The sequence below is a fragment of the Heteronotia binoei genome, chromosome 3, assembly GCF_032191835.1.
Source record: "Heteronotia binoei isolate CCM8104 ecotype False Entrance Well chromosome 3, APGP_CSIRO_Hbin_v1, whole genome shotgun sequence".
NCBI lineage: Eukaryota > Metazoa > Chordata > Lepidosauria > Squamata > Gekkonidae > Heteronotia > Heteronotia binoei.
Window position 1 is genome coordinate 5,503,491 of NC_083225.1, and position 24,201 is coordinate 5,527,691.

Sequence of the window (24,201 nt, forward strand, 5' to 3'; positions counted from 1 at the left end):
GTGATGGAACTATACACAGGGTGCTAAATAACTGTTCCTCCCAATTTATAGCAAATCCGGAAGTAGGAGTGCAACAGGTAGAAATAAGGTAGGGTACTTCTGTTGTCTTTTCTCAGAAATATGCTACCCCTGTTGGCCAAACAGATTTTGTGTAACTTTGAAACAATATTAAAAATTTGGGGCGGGGGGGGTGTGGATTGTGAAGATAGGAATAAGTGGAAGGTGTATGCCATTTCTGAGCAGCTATGTCACTATCACAATTCGCACACACACACACACACACACCCCGAAACAAGCCATTGGGTTGGATTCAGACAGTATTTTATCCAGGGTTTTTTTTTTTTTTGTAGAAGGGACTCCTTTACATATTAGGTCACACACCCCTGATGTAGCCAATCTTCCAAGAGCTTACTGTAGGCCCTGTAATAAGAGCCCTGTAAGCTCTTGGAGGATTGACTACATCAGGGGTGTGTGGCCTCATATGCAAAGGAGTTCCTGCTACAAAAAAAGCCCTGCTTTTATCTATCTCACCTGATTTTCCTCCTTACAACAGCCACAAACCTATACAGTCTCATGATCTCTAGCCTAGCCTTTTAAAGGGGTCTCCTTTGACCACCCATAAAAGCTATGTTAGGGATCATGGGGGCTTTTGCACCAGAGGAAAAAGTGGCTGAATCCAACCCATTGTACAGTTATGTGGGATATTCTCTAATTTCAGTGTCCATCCACTGGCCCCTCTAGATGTTGCTCCCTTCTCCTTCCTGGATTATGCATACTCGTGATCTAGGCAATCAGCAGTCACACAATGAACAAGCTAATGTCACAATTCGATATAGACAACAAGCCTTGGCTATGTTATCATGTCACCAGCATCAAATGAAGGCAATTGAACATGGGAGCAATGCTTTCTGGATCATCCACATCATTGGTTCCGTTCAGTTAAAGGCCACTCAGTAAGCAACTTGGCATTGTAATGCTATAGAACCATTCAGCTCTGGCTGCAGGGTGGTGCTCTTGGCAAGTGAGATTGAGAGAGGCAAGGTAAATTAGTGCATCAGTGCTGTTGCAGGGAGTGCCAAAAGGCTGTAGTAAAAAGAGGTTCACTAAAGACATTTCAGGATCATAGAACGTTGACTGTGGGAGGGTCTGTGGTTCAGTGGTAGAGTCTCTGCTTTTTATACAGAAGATCGCGGGTTCGGTCCTCAGCACCTCCAGTTAAAGAGGACCAGCAATAGGAGACGGGAAAGACCTCTTCCAGAGACTCTGGAGAGCAGCCGCTTTCCATTCAAAAAATTTGTTCTTATTATGCTTCCATGTTTTGCAACTATCAACTGATGCATATTATAGCATCTGTTGTTATACAGAATTGCTTAAATTTTTAATACTTTTTCCCCCTGTTAAGATAAATAAATTCAGTAGCTTAGATTTAACACAGTAATGAATGCTTCCTAGCTTCTGGATCATTAAATGCCCAAATCCTCCACTGAGGAAACAGAGACGGAGAAAAATGCTTGGGGGGAAAGTTGGAATAAATTGCTTAAATTAGATGCTTAGTTTTTTCAACTGTTCTCTTGTGCCTTTAGTGGGCTCGCCCCCCCTTAATTACCAAACATAAGACCTTGCATGCACAAATATATAAATAATTATATTATAAAATGGATACAGTTGCGCCTATTATTGGCGCATTTGTTTGTGAACTTGTCTGTGCAGTGTGATTGCTCTCATTACTTTATTATGCAAATTAGTGTTAATTGCAATATTAATTTTCAAAAGAAAGAACAAGGACAAAAAAAAAACTTAACTAGGAAGGAAGGCTCCAGTAACTGTCCTGACGAAGTGCTTTAAAAACAAATTTTGCTTCCAAATTTGAAAAGAAGTTCAATTCTAGTAGGGCTATCATATCCCCTGTGCTCTTTTGCTGTTCCAAACATACAGTAAAAGCAGGAGGATTATCTATTTTCCAGTAGATGGCCATATATGGAAGGTAGGTTACATTGAGTTTTTGCCACAGCTTGTGCAGACCTGTTGTAGACAAACAATAGAAATGATCCAGGGAATCTGATCCCTCAGTAAAAAGGTAAAGGTAATAATTATATTATTAACTGTGCAAGCACCGAGTTGTTACCAACTCATGGGGTGATGTCACATCACGTTTTCTTGGGAGACTTTTTATGGGGTGGTTTGCCATTGCCTTCCCCAGTCATCTACACTTTCCCCCCAGCAAGCTGGGTATTCATTTTACCAACCTCAGAAGGATGGAAGGCTGAGTCAACCTTGAGCCAGCTATCTGAACCCAGCTTCTGCTGTGATTGAACTCAGGTCATGAGCAGAAAAAACTTGGACAGCAGTACTGCAGCTTTCCACTCTGTGCCATGGGGCTCCCTAATAATGAAAATAGTGAGGGCTATGGCAGCTAGGGGTTGCAGACAAGCACCATAACCCTCTGATGTCAGAACATGGTTATGCTGTCCAAGATGGCACAGGTAGGGGGGGGGGGATACATTCTCTTTCCCCTGGTCAGCAAAATTGTCAGAGACACATAGGGGTACATTTGAGCATCATTTATTCTCAAATAACCTGATCACTAAACTCTTTCACGAATGTCCAGGACAGAAAGAAAGTTTATGACGAACCAGGATAACAGCTAATTACATTTTAGTTATTCCTTGTAACATGTTGGCAAGATTAAATACGCATGAGCAGGAGCCTAATATTTGCTTGGCTGGCTTCTTGAGCCACTGTTATATGCTAATGCGCAATATAATTTTTAACAAGATCAGCAACAGCCGTAATTTATCTGAGAATGATAGTAAAAAAAACCCAAACACCACTAGTTATGCATTTTGCCTATAGTTTAAAAAAGCGTTTCAACTTTTTGCTATGATTAGCTTTGTTTAAACCACCATGGAGGTGAAATTTGCTTCAGGAGAACTGTTTAGGATATGACAAAATAAGGACTGTGCGCTGCAACAACATTTAGCTGACGGATGTCAAGCAACTTTTTTTTTTTTAATTGCTGTTATGAGCCAGTAGATAATACATGGGCTGTGAAATTGATAGATGTCCAGTTTTCTGCTCGGGTGGTCATGAGATGACCTTGAACGGGATGGCCCAGACAACACCAGTCTCATTGGAAGCTAAGCAGAGTTCACTCCCGGTTAGTAATCAGATGCAGGACCACCCAGGGTCGTTTTGTAGAAAAATAGGCGACAGACCTTATTAGCATAACTCATTAGCATATCCCCCCAGCCAAAAGCAACCCAATGCAAGAAAGGAGGCCCTCAGGCAAGCAAGGCCTGCTCGGTCTGGCTAGAGATCCAGCCAGGCCAAGCAGGCCTCACTCGTCTGGGGCTCTCCTGGGTCACCCCCCCCCACACTGTCAAAAGGCCAGCAAGCCACCCGCCTCCCAAAATGACATAAGAAGTGCAGAAAGGGTGGTGTGGGCTTCTCCAGGGGTTAATGAGGGCTGCTGGGGGTGTGGCAAAGTTCCTGGTGGCTGGTGGGCTGCCTGCTCTCCTAATCCAGGGATTGTTATACAATGGACAAAGTAGGTGGGGAGGAAGAGGGGGAACCCTCAGAAAGGTTCAGGAGCTGTGCTCCTGCGAGCTCCTGTTGAGTCTGAGTCCTGGAGATCACCAAGGAAAGGCAGGCAATGGCAAATTACCTCTGGTGTCTCTTGCCTTGAAAACCCTATGGCAGGGGTGTCAAACTCATATGTTATGAGGGATGGATCTGACATAAATGAGACCTTGTCAGGCCAGGCCATGTATGTCATAAAGTGTAATGCCAGGTAGAAGAGATATACACTTTATAAAGGACATAAACAAACACAAAGATTTTAAAAACTCTTAAAAACATGCTTAAAACATTAGCACCCATTTGGTCTCAAAGGTGCTTTCTTTGTATTTCTCCCATGGGATCCAGGGAACTGGGCAAAGGAAGCTCTAGCTCTTTCCTTCCTTCCCCAAGGGACCAGAAGGCAGAGGAACTTCAGCCAATAGAAGGAAAGGAGGCTTGGTTCAGTAACTCTGCTGTGCAATTGAGAGAGTCTGGCAAAGCAAACTCTCCCTCCTCCCCAAGAGAAGAGCCTCAACCAGTGGAGAAAATAGAGGCTTTGCTCTATAGCTCCTGTGTGATTGAGCAAGCCTGGCAAAGCAAGCTGTGATGCAGAAGGAAGCAAGAGGGAGGGAGAAGGAAGCAGATAACAACCAGTTGCTTGAAGGCCTGATAATAGGGTTGCCAAGTCCAATTTAAGAAATATCTGGGGACTTTGGGGGTGGAGCCAGGAGACTTTGGGGGTGGAGCCAGGAGACATTAGGGGCGGAGCCAGGAACAAGGGTGTGACAAGCATAACTGAACTCCAAATTTTAAATATAATAAGAATATAGTTAGAAAATTAAAACATTAAAACCACTAATTAACTAACTAGCCAACCACTAATTATGGACATCAGTTTTGCAAACACATCATTAGAATTCAATAGAAAAATAGCCATCCAAACTGAGTAGCCACTGAAGTTCATGGCATAATTAAAAGTAGCTTTCCCCCCCTTATGCTGTAGACAGCTGACTAGCATTCCTTGTTAAGTTCATTCACGTGAGGACCGGCGGCGGCGGCTTGAGTTCCCCGGCGCCGGCGAAGAGCGCGGCCTCTCGGGCCCCCAGAACTAGCTTGAGCTGGGGTTCTTGGAGAAGAGGCGGCAGCAGCGCAACGGCGTTGCCGCTCCGAGATGGGGCAGCTCGCCACGCTGCGCAGCCGCACGTCTTTTCCCTGGGGGATCCTCTACCTGGCCTGCCCTGCCCTGCTTCTAAAACTTGCAGCTGCGGCGGCCTGTCCGCCCCACGCCCTCGCCCGGCCCCACCCAAGGCTGCCGGCCGCTCCACAGCACACCAAGCAGGCTCTCCTGGGACGAGCTGCGCGCCCGAAGGACTCTTACCTGCACCATCTCCTCTGCAGGCAGGCGCTCTCCTTCCCTGGCTCCGGTCGGCGGCGGCAGCTTGAGTTTCCCGGGGCCAGTGAAGAGCGCGGCCTCTCGGGCCCCCAGAACTGGCTTGAGCTGGGGTCCTCGGAGAAGAGGCTGCAGCAGCGCAGCGGCGTTGCCGCTCCGAGATGGGGCGGCTCGCCACGCTGCTTGGCGCCGTTTCCTCCCTCTCCCCCCTCTTCCATTTTTGGGGGGAGCGAGGGAAGAGGCTGGAAAACCTGGGGTCCCCCGCTAGGGCGGGAGGGTTGGGACCCCTACCTGATAACCCTCCGGGTGCCTGATTTGGCCCCTGGCCACATGTTTGACACCTCTGCCCTAAGGGGTCACCGTAAGTCCGTTTTGACTTGCTAGTACTTTTGATCCATCCATTCATTAGATGACCATGATCTTCCACTGCCCACCTCTATGTAGAAATGCTATAGTATAGTTATTAGAATGTTGGAGCAGATCAAAGAGACATCAGTTCAAATTCCTATCCAAGTTGTGATTTTCAAACTACGATCCAAGGGCCACCTTGGATGCTTTCACCCGCTGTTAGCAGTGCTATCATTTAAGCACCATTTATCACTTCAGTGGGACCAAGAACAGAGCTGATATGTTGGCCATGCTCAGGGGTCATTTCACAGCAGGAGCTCCTTTGCCTATTAGGCCACACCCCCAGGATGTAGCCAATCCTTCAAGAGCTTACAGTGCTCTTCTTTGTAAGCTTTTAGAGGATTGGCTACATCCGGGGTGTGTGGCCTAATAGGCAAAGGAGCTCCTGCTACAAAATGACCGCTGGCCATGCTCCAGGGTGATGTGTTGGTCATGTTGCCTGTGTAATCCGGGTTGCTGTTGCAGATGATTTCCTGCCTTTCTGTTTACTAGGCTATCCTCCTCAAGGTCGTCTGCCAGCCCAAGCTCTATTCATGCGAGTAAAGCTTGGCCAAGCAGAGCGCTCTGGGGATCAGGCGAGAAGGATTGGGATGCCGTTACTAAATCACCCCTCGTATAATTTACAGATTTTAGCTGACCTAGAAAACCATGCACTTTTTAAAGATGACTTGGAATGTCAGAAGCTGATTCTGGAAGCCATGAAATATCATCTTTTGCCAGAAAGACGGACTCTCATGCAAAGCCCAAGAACGAAGCCGAGGAAATCCACGGTTGGGACGTTGTATGCGGTCGGAGGGATGGACAACAACAAAGGTACCAGTCATTTTAAAAGACACCATCACTGACAGAATACATCTCGTTTCCTGTCATGGCCTTTAATATCTGAGTGTCACCATGAAGTGGACTCATCTACAGAGTGGTTGCTCTGTTTTGTTTTCGGATAGAGAAGAAAATTTGGATAAAGAGACAACCAAACACAAACCTTTGATGGGGTTGCTACGGTCCACATACTTTATTCCAGGGGTGGCCAAACTGGGGCTTGGAAGCCACATGTGGCTCTTTCACACATAATGTGTGGCCCTTGAAGTCCCCACCACCCTATCAGCCAGCTTGGAGAAGGCATTTGTCTCTTTAAAGGACTATTCCAAGCCAAGCCAGCCAGCAACTTGAAGAATGCATTTAAAGTTAAAGTTGCTTTATTTCCACCTCCCTTCCCTCGTTACTCTCCCTCATCTTCCTTCCTTCCTTCCTTCCTTCCTTCCTTCCTTCCTTCCTTCCTTCCTTCCTTCCTTCCTTCCTTCCTTCCTTCCTTCCTTCCTTCCTTCCTTCCTTCCTTCCTTCCCTCCCTCCCTCCCTCCCTCCCTCCCTCCCTCCCTCCCTCCCTTCCTTCCTTCCTTCCTTCCTTCCTTCCTTCCTTCCTTCCTTCCTGCTCTCAAACATCTAATGTCTTGTGGCCAGGGCTTTTTTTGAGCAGGAACACACAGGAACAGGGGTCAGGGTGTGTGACTTAGTATGCAGATGAGTCCCTGCTGGGCTTTTTCTACCAAAAAAAGCCCTGCTTGTGGCTCTCAAATCTGACCTTTATTCTATGTGGCTCTTGAATTAAGCCACCCCTGCTTTATACGCTTGTCCATATCTTAAGCTACAGGCGCTTGTTGTTCAAGCTCGGTGGATTTAGTCAACTTGCATCATAATTAGTGAACCACAAGTGGGGGGCTGTAATGATTTGTGTGGGGCATCTTATTTCCCCCCTGTATCCCCTTCCTGACTATTTCTTTTTTCCCTGCCTCTGCAATCCCGATAAGCTCTACTTTTTCCTGCTACTTTCTCTCCTTCCCACCTCCAGCTAACCTACCTTTATCTGCCTCCCCCATCTTTAACTTTTCCCTGGAAGACTCCTAGCTAGTTCGGTGTAGTGGTTAAGTGCGTGGACTCTTATCTGGGAGAACCGGGTTTGATTCCCCTCTCCTATATTTGCAGCTGCTAGAATGGCCTTGGGTCAGCCGTAGCTCTCGCAGGAGTTGTCCTTGAAAGGGCAGCTGCTGTGAGAGCCCTCTCAGCCCCACCCACCTCACAGGGTGTCTGTTGTGGGAGGAGAAGATATAGGAGATTGTAAGCCGCTCTGAGTCTCTGATTCAGAGAGAAGAGCAGAGTATAAATCTGCAGTCGTCTTCTTTTTTAATTATTATTATTTATTTATATTGCACCCATTCCCCCATTGGGGGCTCAGAGCAGAGTACAGCAAATAGAAATAAAATCATAATAAAACCAATTGCAACATTCATCAAAGTGCAGCAAGATGATTCAGCAAGATGGCATGTCAGCAAGGTGGCATAGCACAAAATGGTACCGCAATACAGCATCACAGTACAGTAGTGCAGTAGAGCTGCAGAGCAGTAGGGGGGAGGCCGACCGATCGATGAATAGATGCCCGCTGCCTCATCCAAAGACCTGGCGGAACAGCTCCGTTTTGCAGGCCCTGCGAAAGGCCAGCAAGCCACAATCTTCTTCTTCTTCTTCTTCTTCTTCTTCTTCTTCTTCTTCTTCTTCTTCTTCTTCTTCTTCTTCTTCTTCTTCTTCTTCTTCTTCTTCTTCTTCTTCTTCTTCTTCTTCTTCTTCTTCTTCTTCCTCTTCTTCTTCTTCCTAGAAAAGTTTGGCCAAGTTGCATGGCAGCTGCTGCTGCCCAGCCCAGACAAGTTGTCTGGGCACTGGCTTCATCGGTCGCCTTTGGGCCTGTCCCTAGTGAGCCCTCCTCCATCAGGGGACAAGACAGCAGAGGGAGCGGGACTTTTTCTAGGGCTGTTTTAGCATCCCCACAGTTTTACTTTACAGAAACTTGAGCTTTGAAGACTTAGCAATACTGCTGTGTTTGCTTGGGAACATCCATACTAACCACCGAGATTTCAGGATGCGATCTCAGTGGGCATTGTTTTCTTAAAGCTACAGGTCTTGTATCTGTCATTCTTGTGAGTTCTAAATCCCCAGTGTTGTAACACTTCCCTTTGAAGGAAGGTTAAAATGCTTGGGCCTCTTTAGCTTGGAGAAATGTCAACTCGGGGTGACATGATAGAGATTTACAAGATTATGCATAGAGAAGGTAGAGGAAGAAGTCCTTTTCTCCCTTTCTCACAATATGAGAACTTGTGGACATTCAATGAAATTGCTGAGCTGCCGGGTTAGAATGGATAAAAGGAAGTGCTTCTTCACCCAAAGGGTGATTAACACATGGAATTCACTGCCACAGGAGGTGCTGGCGGCTGCCAGCATAGCCAGCTTCAAGAGGAGATTGGCTAAACATATGGAGCAGAAGTCATCAGTGGCTACTATCCACAGCATATTGATGGAACTCTGTCTGGGGCAGTGATGCTCTGTATCCTTGGTGCTTGGAGGGGGGGCACAGTGGAAGGGCTTCTAGTGTCCTGGCCCCACTGATGGACCTCCTGATGGCACCTGGGTTTTCTGGCCACTGTGTGACACAAAGTGTTGGACTGGATGGGCCATTGGCCTGATCCAACATGGCTTCTGTTATGTTCTTATGACATCTCTGTCCCTATCTCTGTGTATGTGTTTTCTGGAGTGAATTCTTGGCAATAACTGATTTGAGATGAGCAGATAAAATAATACCCAGAACTCAATCTGTAGCTAGTTCTAAGGTCTTTCAGATCAAGCTAGTTACTGAATCTATATGTATGTCAGTACTCAATATTCTATTAGTAATATTCAAGACATTTCCTACTGGAATATCTTAATTGTAGGACAAAGCCATCAAATACAAAGTAATCTCCTTCAGGATCATTCAGCTCTAATACTTCCCATCTCTCTCGCACTTCAGTTAGTTGTACCCTTAGAAAATTACTGTCAACTAAAAGAATTTCAACCAAAGAAATAACATCTTTACATTTTGCCTTTTGTATGGTTTGTTCCTGATAAATCAAAATTGGTTCATGGCCATTCAGGATGGATCCTAATCAGTCATCATTCATATTTCGCGAAGAACTCTTTTCTTCAGTTGAGCAAAGAAATGAATGAGTGATGATTATGGGTGAGGAGGGTGCAGGAAACATGGAGCAGAACCATTGCTTTTAACAGTGCTTTTTTTGTAGCAAAAGCTCAACAGGAGCTCATTTGCATCTTAGGCCACACCTCTTGGCCTGGAAGCATGTGGCTGCCACATGGTGGGTCAGGCCAGCCAGAGCCCTGGTCAGTCCAGGAGGAGCTCCACTCCTGCATGCTCCAGCAGAAAAAAAATCCCCGGCTTTTATATAATCTTGCTCCGGAGAAACTGGCATCAGAATATTCCATTCAGTTCTCCATTCCCTTGAGGACCCCATAATACTGTTTAAGTCTCTCCTAGTAGCCTGAATAGTCCAGATTAGCCTGAACTCTTCAGAGCTTCAAAGCTAAGCATGGCCAGCCCTTCTTAGTACTTGGTTGGAAGACCCCCAAGAAGGCCAGGGTTGCTATACAGAGGCACACAATGGCAAACCACCTTTGTTCGTCTCTTGAAAACATGGATTTATTTATTTATTTTATCCCACCCTCCCTGCCAGGGCGGGCTCATTTGCATCTTAGGCCACACCTCCTGGCCTGGAAGCATGTGGCTGCCACATGGTGGGTCGGACCAGCCAGAGCCCTGGTCATAAGTTGGTTGCCATAAGTTGGTTATAACTTGACACCATTTGATGCTTATTATTATTATGTTTCTCTCACCAAAAGTTTCCAAAGTTATGTGACAAACAAGGAGTTGGATCCCATATGAACATATGAAGCTGCCTTCTACTGAATCAGACCCTCGGTCCATCAAGGTCAGTCTTGTCTACTCAGACTGGCAGCAGCTCTCCAGGGTCTCAAACTGAGGCTTTTCACGCCCACTTGCCTGGACCCTTTTTAGTTGGAGATGCCGGGGACTGAACCTGGGACCTTCTGCTTCCCAAGCAGATGCTCTACCACTGAGCCACCGCCCCTCCCCTTAAGTCAGTCTTGTCTACTCAGACTGGCAGCCACTCTCCAGGGTCTCAAACTGAGGCTTTTCATGCCCACTTGCCTGGACCCTTTTTAGTTGGAGATGCAAGGATTGAACCTAGGATCTTCTGCCTACCAAGCAGATGCTCTACCACTGAGCCACCGTCCCTCCCCAAAACTTTTCATCCCATGAACTTTTCCTCTAGTGAAAAAGAAAGGTATGTGTAGGGGTCCCACTTGGTTATCCAAAAAGCTTATGCTGGTGGTTGTGGGCGTTAGAAGAACAGACTGGCGATGGCTCTTGCTCAGTCCTCCAAGACTACAAGTACCATAGAGCAATCTAGATCAATAGGTTCCTATCAGTCTCCTTCCTGTCTACTCTGCTATCACTCACTCTCTATGATTGGTAGAATCAGGGGTTTTTTTTAGCAGGAACACACAGGAACGCAGTTCTGGCTGGCTTGGTGTTCCGGCTGGCTTGGTGTTGAGGGTGTGTGGCCTAATACACAAATGAGTTCCTGATGGGTTTTTCTACAAAAAAGCCCTCTGTGAAACAATGGTGACATTAGAGGGTGTGGCTTAATATGCAAATGAGTTCCTGACAGACTTTCCCTACAAAAATAGCCCTGGGTAGAATGTAATCTCAGGGACCTTCCTTCTTGTTTTCCTCCTCTTCTTTCTTCTTCTTCTTCCCTGCATGCATCAGGAGGAACAGTGTAGTGTCTCTCCTCCTGATCTGAACTAAGCAGATGGCCTACTACAATCCAAAGCCATCCTGCTAATCACAACAGTTAAGTCACTCTTTCTCTCTGCTACACTTATACGTTATGTTTCTTTTAAATAAATACACTAGTATTGGTTTCTTAACTGAAATCAAGGGCTCTCTGTGCGGTTTGTGAGATTGTGTGGTGACCATTAGATTAGGCCACACTGCTGAGCTGAAGCTTAGAAGGAGCACTCTGCTAAGTGAAGGTAAGGATGGCTGCCTGACCAGTCCAGCCATCCTAAACTAGACCCAACAGTGGGAACTCTGTGGACAAAAGCCATAGAGACTAATGAGAACTGGGCAACACTGAGCAAAAAAGCTTGCTGGATCCAACCCAAGTATTTGCATATATGTGGCCCACTTTATCTGTGATTTCTGTTCTTTTTTTAAAAAGTTCAGAATAATTTTATTTCAGAAATCAAACAAAGCCAAAACTGACAGTCTACAAATAGATTGTTACACATTAATATGATACAAAAATAATTGGTACTTATTCATGCCAAACCAATAAACCAGAAATAGACACGCCCTGTCCAAAAATGCCACAAGCAAAATAATCTAGACAAGGGTCTAGATTAAGAAGGGTATTTGTGCAACCTGGTCTCATCCTACCATCCAGATTGTGAGCAATTTTATCCAAGATAAAATATTCCCAGCACTTACTCAGCCAGACAACCAACGAGGGAGTCCAATTTAACCTCCAGTTTGTTGCTATTGCGAACTTTGCTGCAATGAGCAACAAGGATATCAACTCCTTCTTCTGCACAGATATCTTAAAGTTCTCCGAGAGATCGAGAAGGCAAATTTTAGGGGATTGTGGGATCCGGACACCTATGATAAAATAAATTTCAGTGATGAGACCAAAAAAGGAACATTTTTGGGCATGTCCACCACATATGAAAATAAACCCCTCTTTCTCCACATCCCTTCCGACACGATGAAGTAAAAATGTCTTTAGCTGAATGTGATAACTGTTCTTTTTATTTCTTCACATTTCTTCCCTCAGCTAGCAATGAGGGTGGAAGTTAAAGGACTTTTCAAAACTTCCAAAATACAGCACCTGTGCTATATTGGTTCAGATGTTCCACAAATTACAAGTAACACCAAATAAAGGAACCATCTGTAGCCCTTTTGGGGCTACAGGTCTCTCAGGTCTTCTTTGCTAATGAAAAAAAATGCCCTTCCCCATCAGTTCACTTCAGTTCCGCTACTGAGCAAAATGTCTGAGTCCAAACGTAGAATATATTATTGGGAAGACTGTGTCTCTTGAAGTCTATAAAATGTCCAGCTTTTTAAAACGATGTTTGAGAGGGTTTTTGTGTGCGGTTTTTTTGAAATCCCAAGAGCAAAACAAAATCTGTAGAGTAAATTATTATCAGGGATTAAGCTGTAAAATGATTATTGAGGGAGGGGAAACTCGCGAGTCAAAGAAAGCTCTATAAATAATTGAACGGTTTTATGGGGGGGGGGGAAGTATAATGCTGATTGATCTCCCATCAGGTGCTTCAAACATCTCCACTGTTCCTGCAGAAGAAACAACCGAGGGGCAAAACTCAGCTGCAGACTCAAAAAGCAATAATGTCAGAGGGGCTGTGATGGGGAAAAAAGGGTATGCGTGAGAGAGAGAGAGAGACAGGGGAAAACTCCAAAATCAAAGCCCTAGGTTATCTTGCTTTCAATGAATCACTGTCTTGAGATGAAGTGGGGGGAGGAGGGAGAAAAGAAAATTCTAAAAAAGCCCAGGCAAGAAATTCATATATATGACATCTTAGTAATCGAAAGAGATAAAAATTGATCTATGGCAACAATCATTTAAAATGTCATATTACTTAAACTGGCGATTAAATCTACAAACCGATCTAGTTGTAGTTTTTAATAAAGGGATAAAAAAACTCCTGCTGGGTATCAACAGGAGTTAGGAATGTAGTGCTGCTAAATGATTGGTGGGAAACACTCAGGTTTTATTTACAGCATTCGGTGTGAAAGGATTCTGCCTTCATTCCCAGGAAGAGGTATTGCTTTTCCGCCTTACAGTTCCAGAACTATCTTGGAAGAAGTATGGCGTTCTTTCTGATGACATCATCAGGATACTTGTTAAGGGGAAAGGGTTCAACCCACAGAAGGATGCATTGGAATCTTTTGAGTTGAGCGTTGTATGTGACATTTTATTATTGGTGCAAATGGTGTTTTGTTATTGGTGGAACTGGATTTTTACTGTGTAAGAATATCAAAATCCGCTTTCAAAAGGTCATCGTGTCTCTTTGGGGCATGTCTTGTAACAGGCTTTCTCCTTGTTGCTTTCAAGCATCTGAAATGTAGTCTATGTGGATAGATCCAAGTTGGCAGCCATGTTGGTCTGAAGTAGCTGAACAAAGCAGGAGTCAAGTACACCTTTAAGACCAACCAAGTTTTATTAAGAGCTTCATCAGACGAGGGGATTAGGTATTCCCTAATATCTCAAGTATCAACCAACACCATGACATCAAATTTGGATAGATGTATAAAACTTACCACCAAAGTATCATTATCTAAAATAACTATGGGTAATCAATTATATATCAACAGTGTATATTCAGGTGTACAATTCATGCAACCATAAATCACAAATACCAATTACCGTATTTTTCGGACCATAAGATGCACTCCCCCCCCAAAAAAAAAGTGTGGGGGGGAAGTGTGTGCGTCTTATGGAGCAAAGGGACTATAGGACGTACCTTTCTCGGGGGGGGGGGGATCCGCTGCCTCCACCTCCGATCCCGGCGCTTCCCCTGCGCCTGTCTGCCTGGCTCCAGCTCTGACGCTTACAGCAAGCGCCAGGATTGCTCACTCCGCCCTCCGATCCCGGCGCTTGCTTTAAGCATCAGTGCTGGAGCTAGGCAGACAGGCATGGAGGAAGCACGCCGCCCCCTCCGCAGCCGGTGCTCGTGAAGCGCTGGGTTTGCGGTGTGGGCAGCGTGGAGCATTTCCAGCGCTTGCTGGAAGCAGAGCTGGAGCCAGGCAGGCAGGCGTGGGGGAAGCGCCGGGATCGGAGGCAGAGGCAGCAGATCATCCCCCAGGAGGAAGGTGCATCCTATGGTCCGGAGCATCTTATGGACCGAAAAATACGGTACATTGAAACTTGTATCAAAAACTTGAAATGTCTGAATAACAATAAACATAGTGTCATATTTGAAATGTCCATAAGATTAAATCCTCCAAATGCCTGAGGGGAAAAGAAGTGTTCAGAGGATTTAATCTAATCGATGTTTCAAGTATTTGGCACTCGGTTTATTGCAATTTGGACATTTCAAGTTTTTGATACTAGGTTCATTGTAATTGGTATTTGTGATTTATGATTGCATGACTTGTACACTTAATGTATACTGTTGATATATAATTGATTTACCATAGTTATTTTAGGTTATGATACTTTGGTGATATGTATCTTTTATACATTTGTACTTGTGTAACCTTCTCCCAGTATGTATCATCAGTGTTGGATAAGCAACTGGAAGTGACGTCACAGTGTTGTGTGACACCTCTCCATTTTTGTTCCTACTGTCCCACCAATGGGGTATGGGGAAGGAGGCTGCCTGCTGTGGCAATCTAAATATGAAGGTGGCAGGGGGGGAATCAAAAAGAAAAGAAGTCCCAAACATTGTGTGGGATCCATCAGAATTGTGCATTGATAAAAGGAAGGAGGAGGAGGAGGAGAAGAAGAAGAAGAAGATATTGGATTTATATCCTGCCCTATACTCTGAATCTCAGAGTCTCAGAGTGGTCACACTTTCCTCTACCTCCCCCACCCCCCACAACAGACACCCTATGAGGGCTGAGAGCTCTTTCAAAACAGCTGCCCTTTCAAGGACAACTCCTGTGAAAGCTATAGCTGACCCAAGGCCATTCCAGCAGCTGCAAGTGGAGGTGTGGGGAATCAAACCCTGTTGTCCCAGATAAGAGTCTGCACACTTCACCACTACCCCAAATGGCTCTCAAGACAAGGTGTGTGTGTGGTTTTTTTAAAAAGTGATATTGCCCTCCTGATGCAGACTAGTCCTTTAGTGATGTCTCCTGTCTCCCAGGAGCAACAATTGGGCTGACAGCTCCCAGGAGGATGGAGAGCAGGAACTTATGCTCCACTAGTGGAAATCACAGGAACACAGTTCTGACTGGCTTGGTATTAGGGGGTGTGGCCTAGTATGCAAATTAGTCCCTACTGGGCTTTTTCTACAAAAAAAAATCCCGTGTGAAACAATGGTGATGTCAGTGGGGGTGGCTTAATACAGAAATGAGTCCCTGCTGGGCTTTTTCTACAAAAAAGCCCTGTTGGATCCTATACCTTTGCTCTGTGTGTGCCTCTCTCCAGGTGTTGCAGAGAGCAGTTCTGTGCTGTAGAGCTTGCTTTCTCTGATGCTTTATTGGAAGTGCATGGCCATCAGTGCGGAGCCAGAGTTTTGTATCCAAACCATTGTGAAAGTTAATCATGTCTCGACCCAGTTAAATGGTACCCAAGTTTGAGAAACACATTTGTTCCACTATTTTTTTTTGAAACAGTTACAGCTCACTTTAGCTGAGTCCAGGTTTATGATTATGATCCAAAAGAGCTACTTTAGATACACCCACGGGCAACAGAATTTGTGAGTTTTTCCCTTTGATTCTCAGAGCCCCATACCATAACGAAAACTTCTCCTGAACCTTGTTTCAGTGGGTGCGTTCAGACACTCCTTTATTTCTGACATAGGCATGTTTCCCATTCGGATTTCCTGAGCATGTTCAGACTTCCACATCTGTTACTCGGCAGCAACTCATAATCATCCCGACTTGCCTCAGATTGATCTCGCTGCAATTTGACCCTAGAGAAAGTCCGGTCCTTCCTGCTTGGTACGCCATACAATCGGGTTATTTCAGTCTGAACGGCTCATCCACAATGCAGCCAGTTTGCACTTCACTCAAACTGCGACCATTTCCAGCGCCATTATTAACAGATGAATTCATGTGTCCGCAAGACCACATAGCTGTTTAGCGGAGTTGTGCATTTTTCCTGTCAATACATGCTACAAGAGAGCAGAATCTTTCTTTTTTAGAGGAACTGGAATATAATATCCCCATTGTGTGGGATCTCCATTTGTCAATGTCAAGTCTCACTTCTCCCTGAAAATAGTTCTCTGCTGATCGGCAGTTTGAATGCATCTGGCTAGGCTTCTCTCCCCCCTCCCCTCACAATGATCCCTTTCCACTGCAGCTGTTTTTCAACTGCACAAAATGCATTGCAACTACCTCGGGCTTTTTATTTTCCCCAAACACACGCACTGAAATTGTCATTCTCCAGGAAACACTCCGGCTTCCCCATGCACGCTCTTCCAAAAGTTTAGCTGCATCCTTCAGCTTACCCTGTAATAAAAGAGTATGATCCAGATTCGATTCTCTCTCTTTTAAAAAAAGTTTTGGAAAGGGCTGCTTTTCTTTCTTAGAAAGTGATCCATCAACAACAATAACACTAATAACGGGAGGGGGGAAGGGTTGCAGGAGGGGTGGAAAGCAAGAAAGCCCTCCCCACTGCCCCAGGGTCCAAACCCAAGTCCTTTCCCTCACCATCCATCTACAAATGTCTTGAGTTCTAGAGCACTCATATTGACAAAGAGATTGCAACCCCCCCCCCATGGGGAATGTGTGGTGTGTGTATGTGTGTGCGCATGTTGGGGGGGGGGAGAAAAAGGCAATCGGGATCTCTTCATTTCCACCCCCCCTCCAAGTGTGTGCGCGTGTTTGCTTCTCTCTCCGCTCCAGGTTTTGCCGGAACTTGTTATATCAAGCACATGCCCACAGGAAGAAGCGATACAGGTCTGCGATGTCTGATCGTTCAAATACAGGACCAGTGTGGGACTGCTCTCTTTCGGGAGTGGTCATCTGATCGGAAATGTGCCGATTCAAAATTGGGCAGTTCAAATCAGAGTGTGATGCATCCACTTTTAGTGTAATGTCTGACCGCACCCAGTGAGTGAAAAAAACAGCAACTGTGTAAGAAGACAATAAAGATATTCAAAATGTATAAACCTTTCAAAGTCTTTGTTCTATAATGATACCAATACACAGACAAAAGTATTTCAAAAAAGGAGCAGGTCCCACTACAGAGTTACTATATTCCAAAATCCAGAAATATTCATGTAGGACATATAGTCAATCGTTCATGTTCATGAGACACATGGTCATTCATTCATTCATTCTTGTAAATTTCTCCACATGGAATCCAACTTCCTTAGCGATTTTCATTCTCAAGGCTCCTTTTCCATATGTGCCAGGGGACTAATGGATCACAATAAATGCTTTTTCATAGAACCAGTCTGTGATTCAAACCAATTGACATCAATAAGACTATTTCATACAATTCTCATTAGGCACAAGCTCATGAGCTTGGATTCCACACAGAGAAATTTACATGGAAGAATGAATGAATGACCATGTGTCTCTTATGAACATGGACTATATGTCCTACATGAACATTTCTGGATTTTGGAATATAGTAACTCTTTAGTGGAGACAGCCCCGTGGTGCAGAGTGGTAAAGCTGCAGTCCTGCAGTCCTGAGCTCTCTGCTCACGACCTGAGTTTGGTCCTGGTGGAAGCTGGGTTCAGGTAGCCAGCTTCAGATTGACTCAGCCTTCCATCCTTCCGAGGTTGGTAAAATGAGTACCCAGCTTGCTGGGGGGAAAGTGTAGATGACTGGGGAAGGCAATGGCAAACCACCCCGTAAAAAGTCTGCTGTGAAAACGTTGTGAAAGCGACGTCACCCCAGAGTCAGAAATGACTGGTGCTTGCACAGGGGACTACCTTTTTTTTTTAACTCTTTAGTGGAACCTACTCCTTTTTTAAAATACTGTATTTTTCGGACCATAAGACGCACCCCCCCCAAAAAAAGTGGGGGGGAAAGTGTGTGCATCTTATGGAGCGAAGGGACGATAGGACGTACCTTCCTCCGGGGGGGGGGCGATTCGCTGCCTCCGCCTCCAATCCCGGCGCTTCCCCCGCGCCTGCCTGCCTGGCTGCAGCTCTGCTTCCAGCAAGCGCTGGGATCGCTCCACGCTGCCCCCCCCGCAAACCCAGTGCTTCGCGAGTGCCGGCTGCAGAGGGGGCAGCGTGCTTCCTCCGTGCCTGTCTGCCTGGCTCCAGCTCTGATGCCGGGATCGGAGGGCGGAGGGAGTGGATCGCCCCCAGGAGGAAGGTGCGTCCTATGGTCCAGAGCGCCTTATGGACCGAAAAATACGGTACTTTTGTATGTGTATTGGTATCATTCTAGAACAAAAACTTTGAAAAGTTTATAGATTTTGAATATCTTTATTGTTTTATTACACAGTTGCTGTTTTTTTCACTCGGTGATATATACTGTGTTGCCACTTTGCTTGTTGAACCTTGCTTCAGTAGCTTGCCATGGGTCATAATGGTCATAGGGAAGGCACTACCATTTGAGAAATGCAAGCGAAAAAACTTCTACTTTTTTGTAATTATTTGGTTCTTAGCCTATATATTGAGCATTGAACCAGAGCAGTATAACAGTTCTGGATTAGGATCTGGAAGACCAAGGTTTGAAGCCCTGGTCTTCCATAGAAGCTCTCTGGATGACATTAGACAAGTGACATGCTCTCAGTTATACCTATCACACAGGGGTGCAGTGAGAATAAAAGCAGAGGAGATTGATGCTTACATAAATAACAATGCCTGTGAGATAGGTACAGCTGAAAGTATGTCCCTTGTCTAAAGTCACCCAGATAACTCTTTGTGTCTGCATTGGAGGGTGGAAAGGAGGAGTATAAATTAAGTAAGTAAATTAAAGACTTCGAGCTTTTCTGCATTATTTTCCTCACTTGTGAGTTCCTGTTATTTTGGGAGGGTTTTTCTTTTCTTTTCTGTGCCATATATTTTTGCTCCTTCTAGTGGCTGATTTGATATTACATCCATTTATGTCTGGTATACTTCCCTGCAGATTTAAACTCCAGAATTTAAAGCCAGAAAAAAAAGGTAAAGGTAGTCCCCTGTGCAAGCACCAGTCGTTTCTGACTCTGGAGTGACGTTGCTTTCACAACGTTTTCACAGCAGACTTTTTACGGGGTGGTTTGCCATTGTCTCTCCCACTCATCTACACTCCCCCCCCCCCCGGCAAGCTGGGTACTCATTTTACTGACCTCGGAAGGATGGAAGGCTGAGTCAACCTCAAGCTGGCTACCTGAAAACCAAGTTTCCGCCGGGATTGAACTCAGGTCATGACTCATGAGCAGAGTTTAGGACTGCAGTACAGCAGCTTTAGCAAAAATATGCCAATAAATTATCAAATCGACCACTAGAGGGAGAAAAACATAAGTGGAACAAGTCAAAAAACAACACCCCTGAATCAACAGGGACGCACAAGCAAGGAAAATGGGAATGTGGAAGAGTTCTACATTTCACCTGCTTTAATAATGCGTGTTCAATGTGTCTAGTACAAAGTGTAGTTTAACATCCATATGCATAATGAATTATGTTTAATTTTTAATGCACTTTCATTGCTGAAAGTCTCATTCATTTTTTTTTCTAAGCTTCTGCTTTGTCATTCAGAAATGAGAACCATCAGTCATTTCAATTTATTATTGATTTGATCATTGATTTCACTTTTTATTAGGTAGCAGATGCAGAAGCTTTCTTTTCTTGCAGAGTACTGGGAATAAGTACATCTGTTTTGTTGTATTTGCTGTTTGTTGTTGTTGTTCAGTCGCACAGTTGAGTCCAACTCTTTGCGACCCCATGGACAAAGTCACGCCAGGCCTGCCTGTCTTCCACCATCCTCCGAAGTCTGCTCAAATTCATATTTGCTACATCAGTAATGCTGTCCAGCCATCTCGTCTTTTGCCATCCCTTTCTTCTTTTGCCTTCTGTGTTTCCCATCATCAAGATCAGGGAGTGCTCCCTTCTCATTTGGTAGCCAAAGGATTTGAGCTTCAGCTTCAGCATCTGACCTTCCTGGGAACTGTCAGGGTTGATTTCCCTTAGGACTGACTGATTTGATCTTCTTGTAGTCCAAGGGACTCTCAAGATTCTTCTCCAGCACCACAGCTCGAAAGCATCTATTCTTCTGCGCTCGGCCTTCCTTATGGTCCAGCTCTCACAGCCATACATTACTACTGGGAATACCATTGCTTTGACTATATGGACTTTTGTTGGCAGTATTTGCTGTATCCACTCATTATTTAGAGAAATTGCAAGAGACCCTTGTCACTAAGGCATCAGTTATATATGCCTGCATGCATGCAAGAACACACTTGCTTTCTGAACAATGTTAAATAGAGCAGTCTTGATACAATCCATTTTGAAAAGTTAAAGAACAACAACAATGACAACACATACTCAGCTGGTCAGAAAAATCCTTGTGGATTAAGAGATTTTGGTTTAAGCAGTGGTTTCTACAACATTTGAAGACACGTTATCAGAGGTGGGATCATGACTCAGTGAGGAACATCGGGAAGGGTCATGGCTGAGTGGTAGAGCCTCTTCTCAGTATGCCGAAGGTCCCAAGTCCAGTCCCCAGCAGTTGAGAGGACAAGGTAGAAAGCAATGTGAAAGACTTCCACATGAGCCACTGGAGATCCATTGCCAGTCTGAATGGAAGGAAGGAAGGAAAATAGAGGAGAGAGAGGTGGAAAGAAAGCAACTTTAAATGCATTCTCCAAGCTGCTAGCTGGCTTGGCTTGGAGAAGTGATTTAGACAGGGGTCATTTTGTAGAAAAATAGGTGGTGGAGCTCATCCAGGGATTGTTATGCAGCTGCACCTACTATTCAATGGACAAGGAGGTGGAAATCTTAGAAGGAGGAGGTGGAACTTTCAGAAAGGTTCAGGAGCTGTGCTCCTGTGAGCTCCCACTGAATCTGAGGCCTGGATTAAAAGACAGCAGTGCCTTCTTCAAGCAGGCTGATGGGGGCAGTGGGGGCTTTGAGAGCCACACAATACATGTGTAAGAGCCACATGTGGCTCCTGAGCCACAGTTTGGCCACCCCTGTCCTAGACTGTCACTACACCATTCTTTGGTATCTCAAAAAGAGAGCTTTGACTCTTAAAAAGGTACACCTGAAAAATATTATTGGACTCTAAGGTGCTACTAGACTCAAATCTAGCTACACCACACTGGCTCTTCATTCTCTCTCTCTCTCGTAGTCCTTGACATGGACGAGTCCCTTCATCCCGTGATGTATTCTCCCCATAAGTTATATACTCGCTTACGCAACCTTGCATCTGTATCATAGTTGAAAAATTCCGCCGAGCTCTAAATTGCAAGGCTGGATAGAAATCAAATTCTTTGCACCTGAGCCTTGAACTCTAGAGGATGATGAGTAGCTGCTTCTGAGGAACCTGGATCAGGGCAGCTCACATTCTAAGCTTGTGCTGAAAATTGCAGCTTAGAGGCCAAGCCTCTCTCATTTGTGAAACAGATGACGCCGATAGGAAAGTTGCAGCTGCAGCGTAAATTTTACCGTGAGCGGCTTTCCCTTTGGCGGCTTCTCAAAGTATCGATGGCACAATGCTCCTTTCAAAAAAAAAAGTTTGAATATTTGTACAGGGGTCATTTTGTAGAAAAATAGATGGTGGCACTCATTAGCATAACTCATCAGCATATGCTGCCCCCCCCCCACCAGCCAAAAGCAACCCAATGCAAAAAGGGAGAGCCCTGGGCGAGCAAGGCTTGCTTGGGCTGGCTAGAGATCCCCTTGGCTTACCCCTTCCCAACATTCAAAAGGCCAACAAGCCACACGCTGCCCAAAATCACATAAGAAGTGGAGAAAGGGTGGGGTAGGCTTCTCCAGGGGTTAATGGGGGCATGGCAAAGCTCCTTGTGTCAGAACTTGAAGAACTTCAAACGAAACTCATTACTTTGTTGCAAAAGTATAAGATGTTTATTGAGAACTGTGTTCAGGGAAAGCACAAGTTGACTCTGATAACGGGTTCAGCTATCGATACATTCTTTATGCAGTTGTAACAGAAACAATAAAACCATTTCTCACACTCTGGGAGACAGTTGTCTGTTCCCAGGGTCCCTTATCTCCACGGAGGAGGAAGGAGCCCTGCTGTGATGCTCTGGCAGGCTAGCTTCAAAGGACACCTGCAGATGTTTTCCAGAGGCTATCTGTCACCTTTCAGTGGTTACAGTTTGTTTGAAATGCAAAGCATTTGGTTAGTAGGCCTGACTACAAGGACATAGGATTAGTAGGCAGTTACAATATGGAGTCGGTTAGGCTAATAGCACCAAGCTCAGCATACATAACAGATACAAGTTCTGACACCTAGTGGCTGGCTGTCTGCCCACTCTCCTAATCCAGGGATTGTTATGCAGCTGCACCTACTATTCAATGGACAAGGTAGGTGGGGAGGAGGAGGGTTGACCCTCAGAAAAGTTCAGGAGCTGTGCTCCTGTGAGCTCCTGCTGAATTCAAGGCCTGTTTGCAGATTCTAATTTATGTCGAGGTACTGCAATTGAACTAAGATTGTCCTCGTGAGTGACAACTGGGTGTACAATTTATATAAGTCAATCCATTTTTTTTTTACATGATTAGTTGCCTACAGAATTTCAGACTACATTTGGGAGGTATATTCCTTATTTTTCATGATGTTATTCTGTTCAATTTTAGATCAAAAATCATCCTTATAAATACACAGTCATGCACACACTTGAAACGACTGGCAAACAAATGCTCTGCAGACTCTAGAAGCAGCTAATAGTTTCACAATAAGGACCTTGTTGCATAACAAAATCTTCACATGTTGGGTTTTAGTTAAAATGAAGGCCGGTGGTTGATCAATGAGCTAATCCTACTATTTAATTTGCTTGGTGTGGGGGTTAGTAGTGACTCGGATCCAGTGAATGTCACAAGCCAATCAAGATCAGTTCCTCTGAAGAAAATGGCTGCTCTGGTGGGTGGAGTTTATGGGATGATACCATGCTGAGGTTCCTTTCCAGGCTCCACCCCCAAAATGTCCAGGCATTTCCCAATCCAGAGCTGGCAGCTGTACACAGTTGGCAGTCAGTCAATAAGGAAGCTTATCACCCTTGGAAGAGAGTCTACCCATCAATCAATATCCATGTCTGGATGACAGGGCTTGCAGTAGGGTTGCCAAGTCCCCCACAGCCTCTGGCAGGGGACAGTTTTGCACACGCTGCATGATGATGTCAATCGCAAGTGACATCATCATGGCAGTGATGTCACCCGCTGGCCACTCTAGGAGCTTCCGGGATAACTATATGGATTTCCCAGACACTCTAGCGATTTGGGAAGGAAAATTCTATGGCACCATAGAATTTTCCTAACAAATTGCTAGAGCATCTGGGAAAACCATAGAGTTTTCCTGGAAGCTCCTAGAGTAACTGGCGCTTGATGTTGCTGGTGTGATGATGTCACTTGTGAGTGACATCATCACACCAGTGACATCAGGAGGGGATCCCCCCGCTGGCCCACTGTGGGGATTTTCCCACTCCACGCGGGAGCCCTAGCTTGGCAGCACTAGCTTGCAGTCTACAGCAGTATCTGGGAACAAGGACCCATTTTAGTGGTGTAGAAATTTAATGCCCAGGAGGTTTTTCTTTAAAATGAAATTCTTCCACCTGAATTTCCTTAGGTAGAACTTGACAGCGGCTATGAAAGTTGCCAGGGAAGCTTGCTGCAAGAATGAAAAAAACAAAAACAAACATAAAGCAGGATGATAAATCTCACCTACTTAGGACATCCGGGCTTCCCACTATGGAAAGGGGCCTCCTACTGGCAGCCTTGATTACTTGCTGCTGCTCTGAGCTTCAGCAGGGAGAAAAGATAAAACCACCAATATTGCCCACACCTTGCTTCACTTCCAGGGAAAACACAGAACTGAAGTCAGGTGACTCCAGGAATTACTGATTTTAGAGTTACCAGCCTCCAAGTGGGGCCTAGAGATCTCTGACTTTTACAACTGACCTCCAGCTGGCTGAGATCAGCTCCCTGGGAGAAAATGACTGCTTTGAAGGGTGAACTCTATGGCATTGTGCCATGCTGAAGCCCCTCCCCTCTCCAAACTCCACCCTCTCCTGGATCTCCCCTCAGAATCTCCAGGTATTTTCTAACACAGACCTGGCAAACCTATTTACCATAGA

The 24,201-nt window shown here is 45.2% G+C and overlaps 1 protein-coding gene across 2 annotated transcripts in view; it reads left to right on the plus strand.

Moving 5' to 3' along the window:
• KLHL1 (kelch like family member 1) overlaps positions 1-24,201 on the plus strand; it is a 331,806-nt gene that overhangs the window by 231,753 nt on the left and 75,852 nt on the right. For both annotated transcript variants that reach the window (XM_060233540.1, XM_060233541.1), the window contains exon 6: positions 5,983-6,169. In XM_060233540.1, the coding sequence (XP_060089523.1) occupies positions 5,983-6,169 (187 nt within the window). The remainder of the gene's footprint in view (positions 1-5,982; positions 6,170-24,201) is intronic.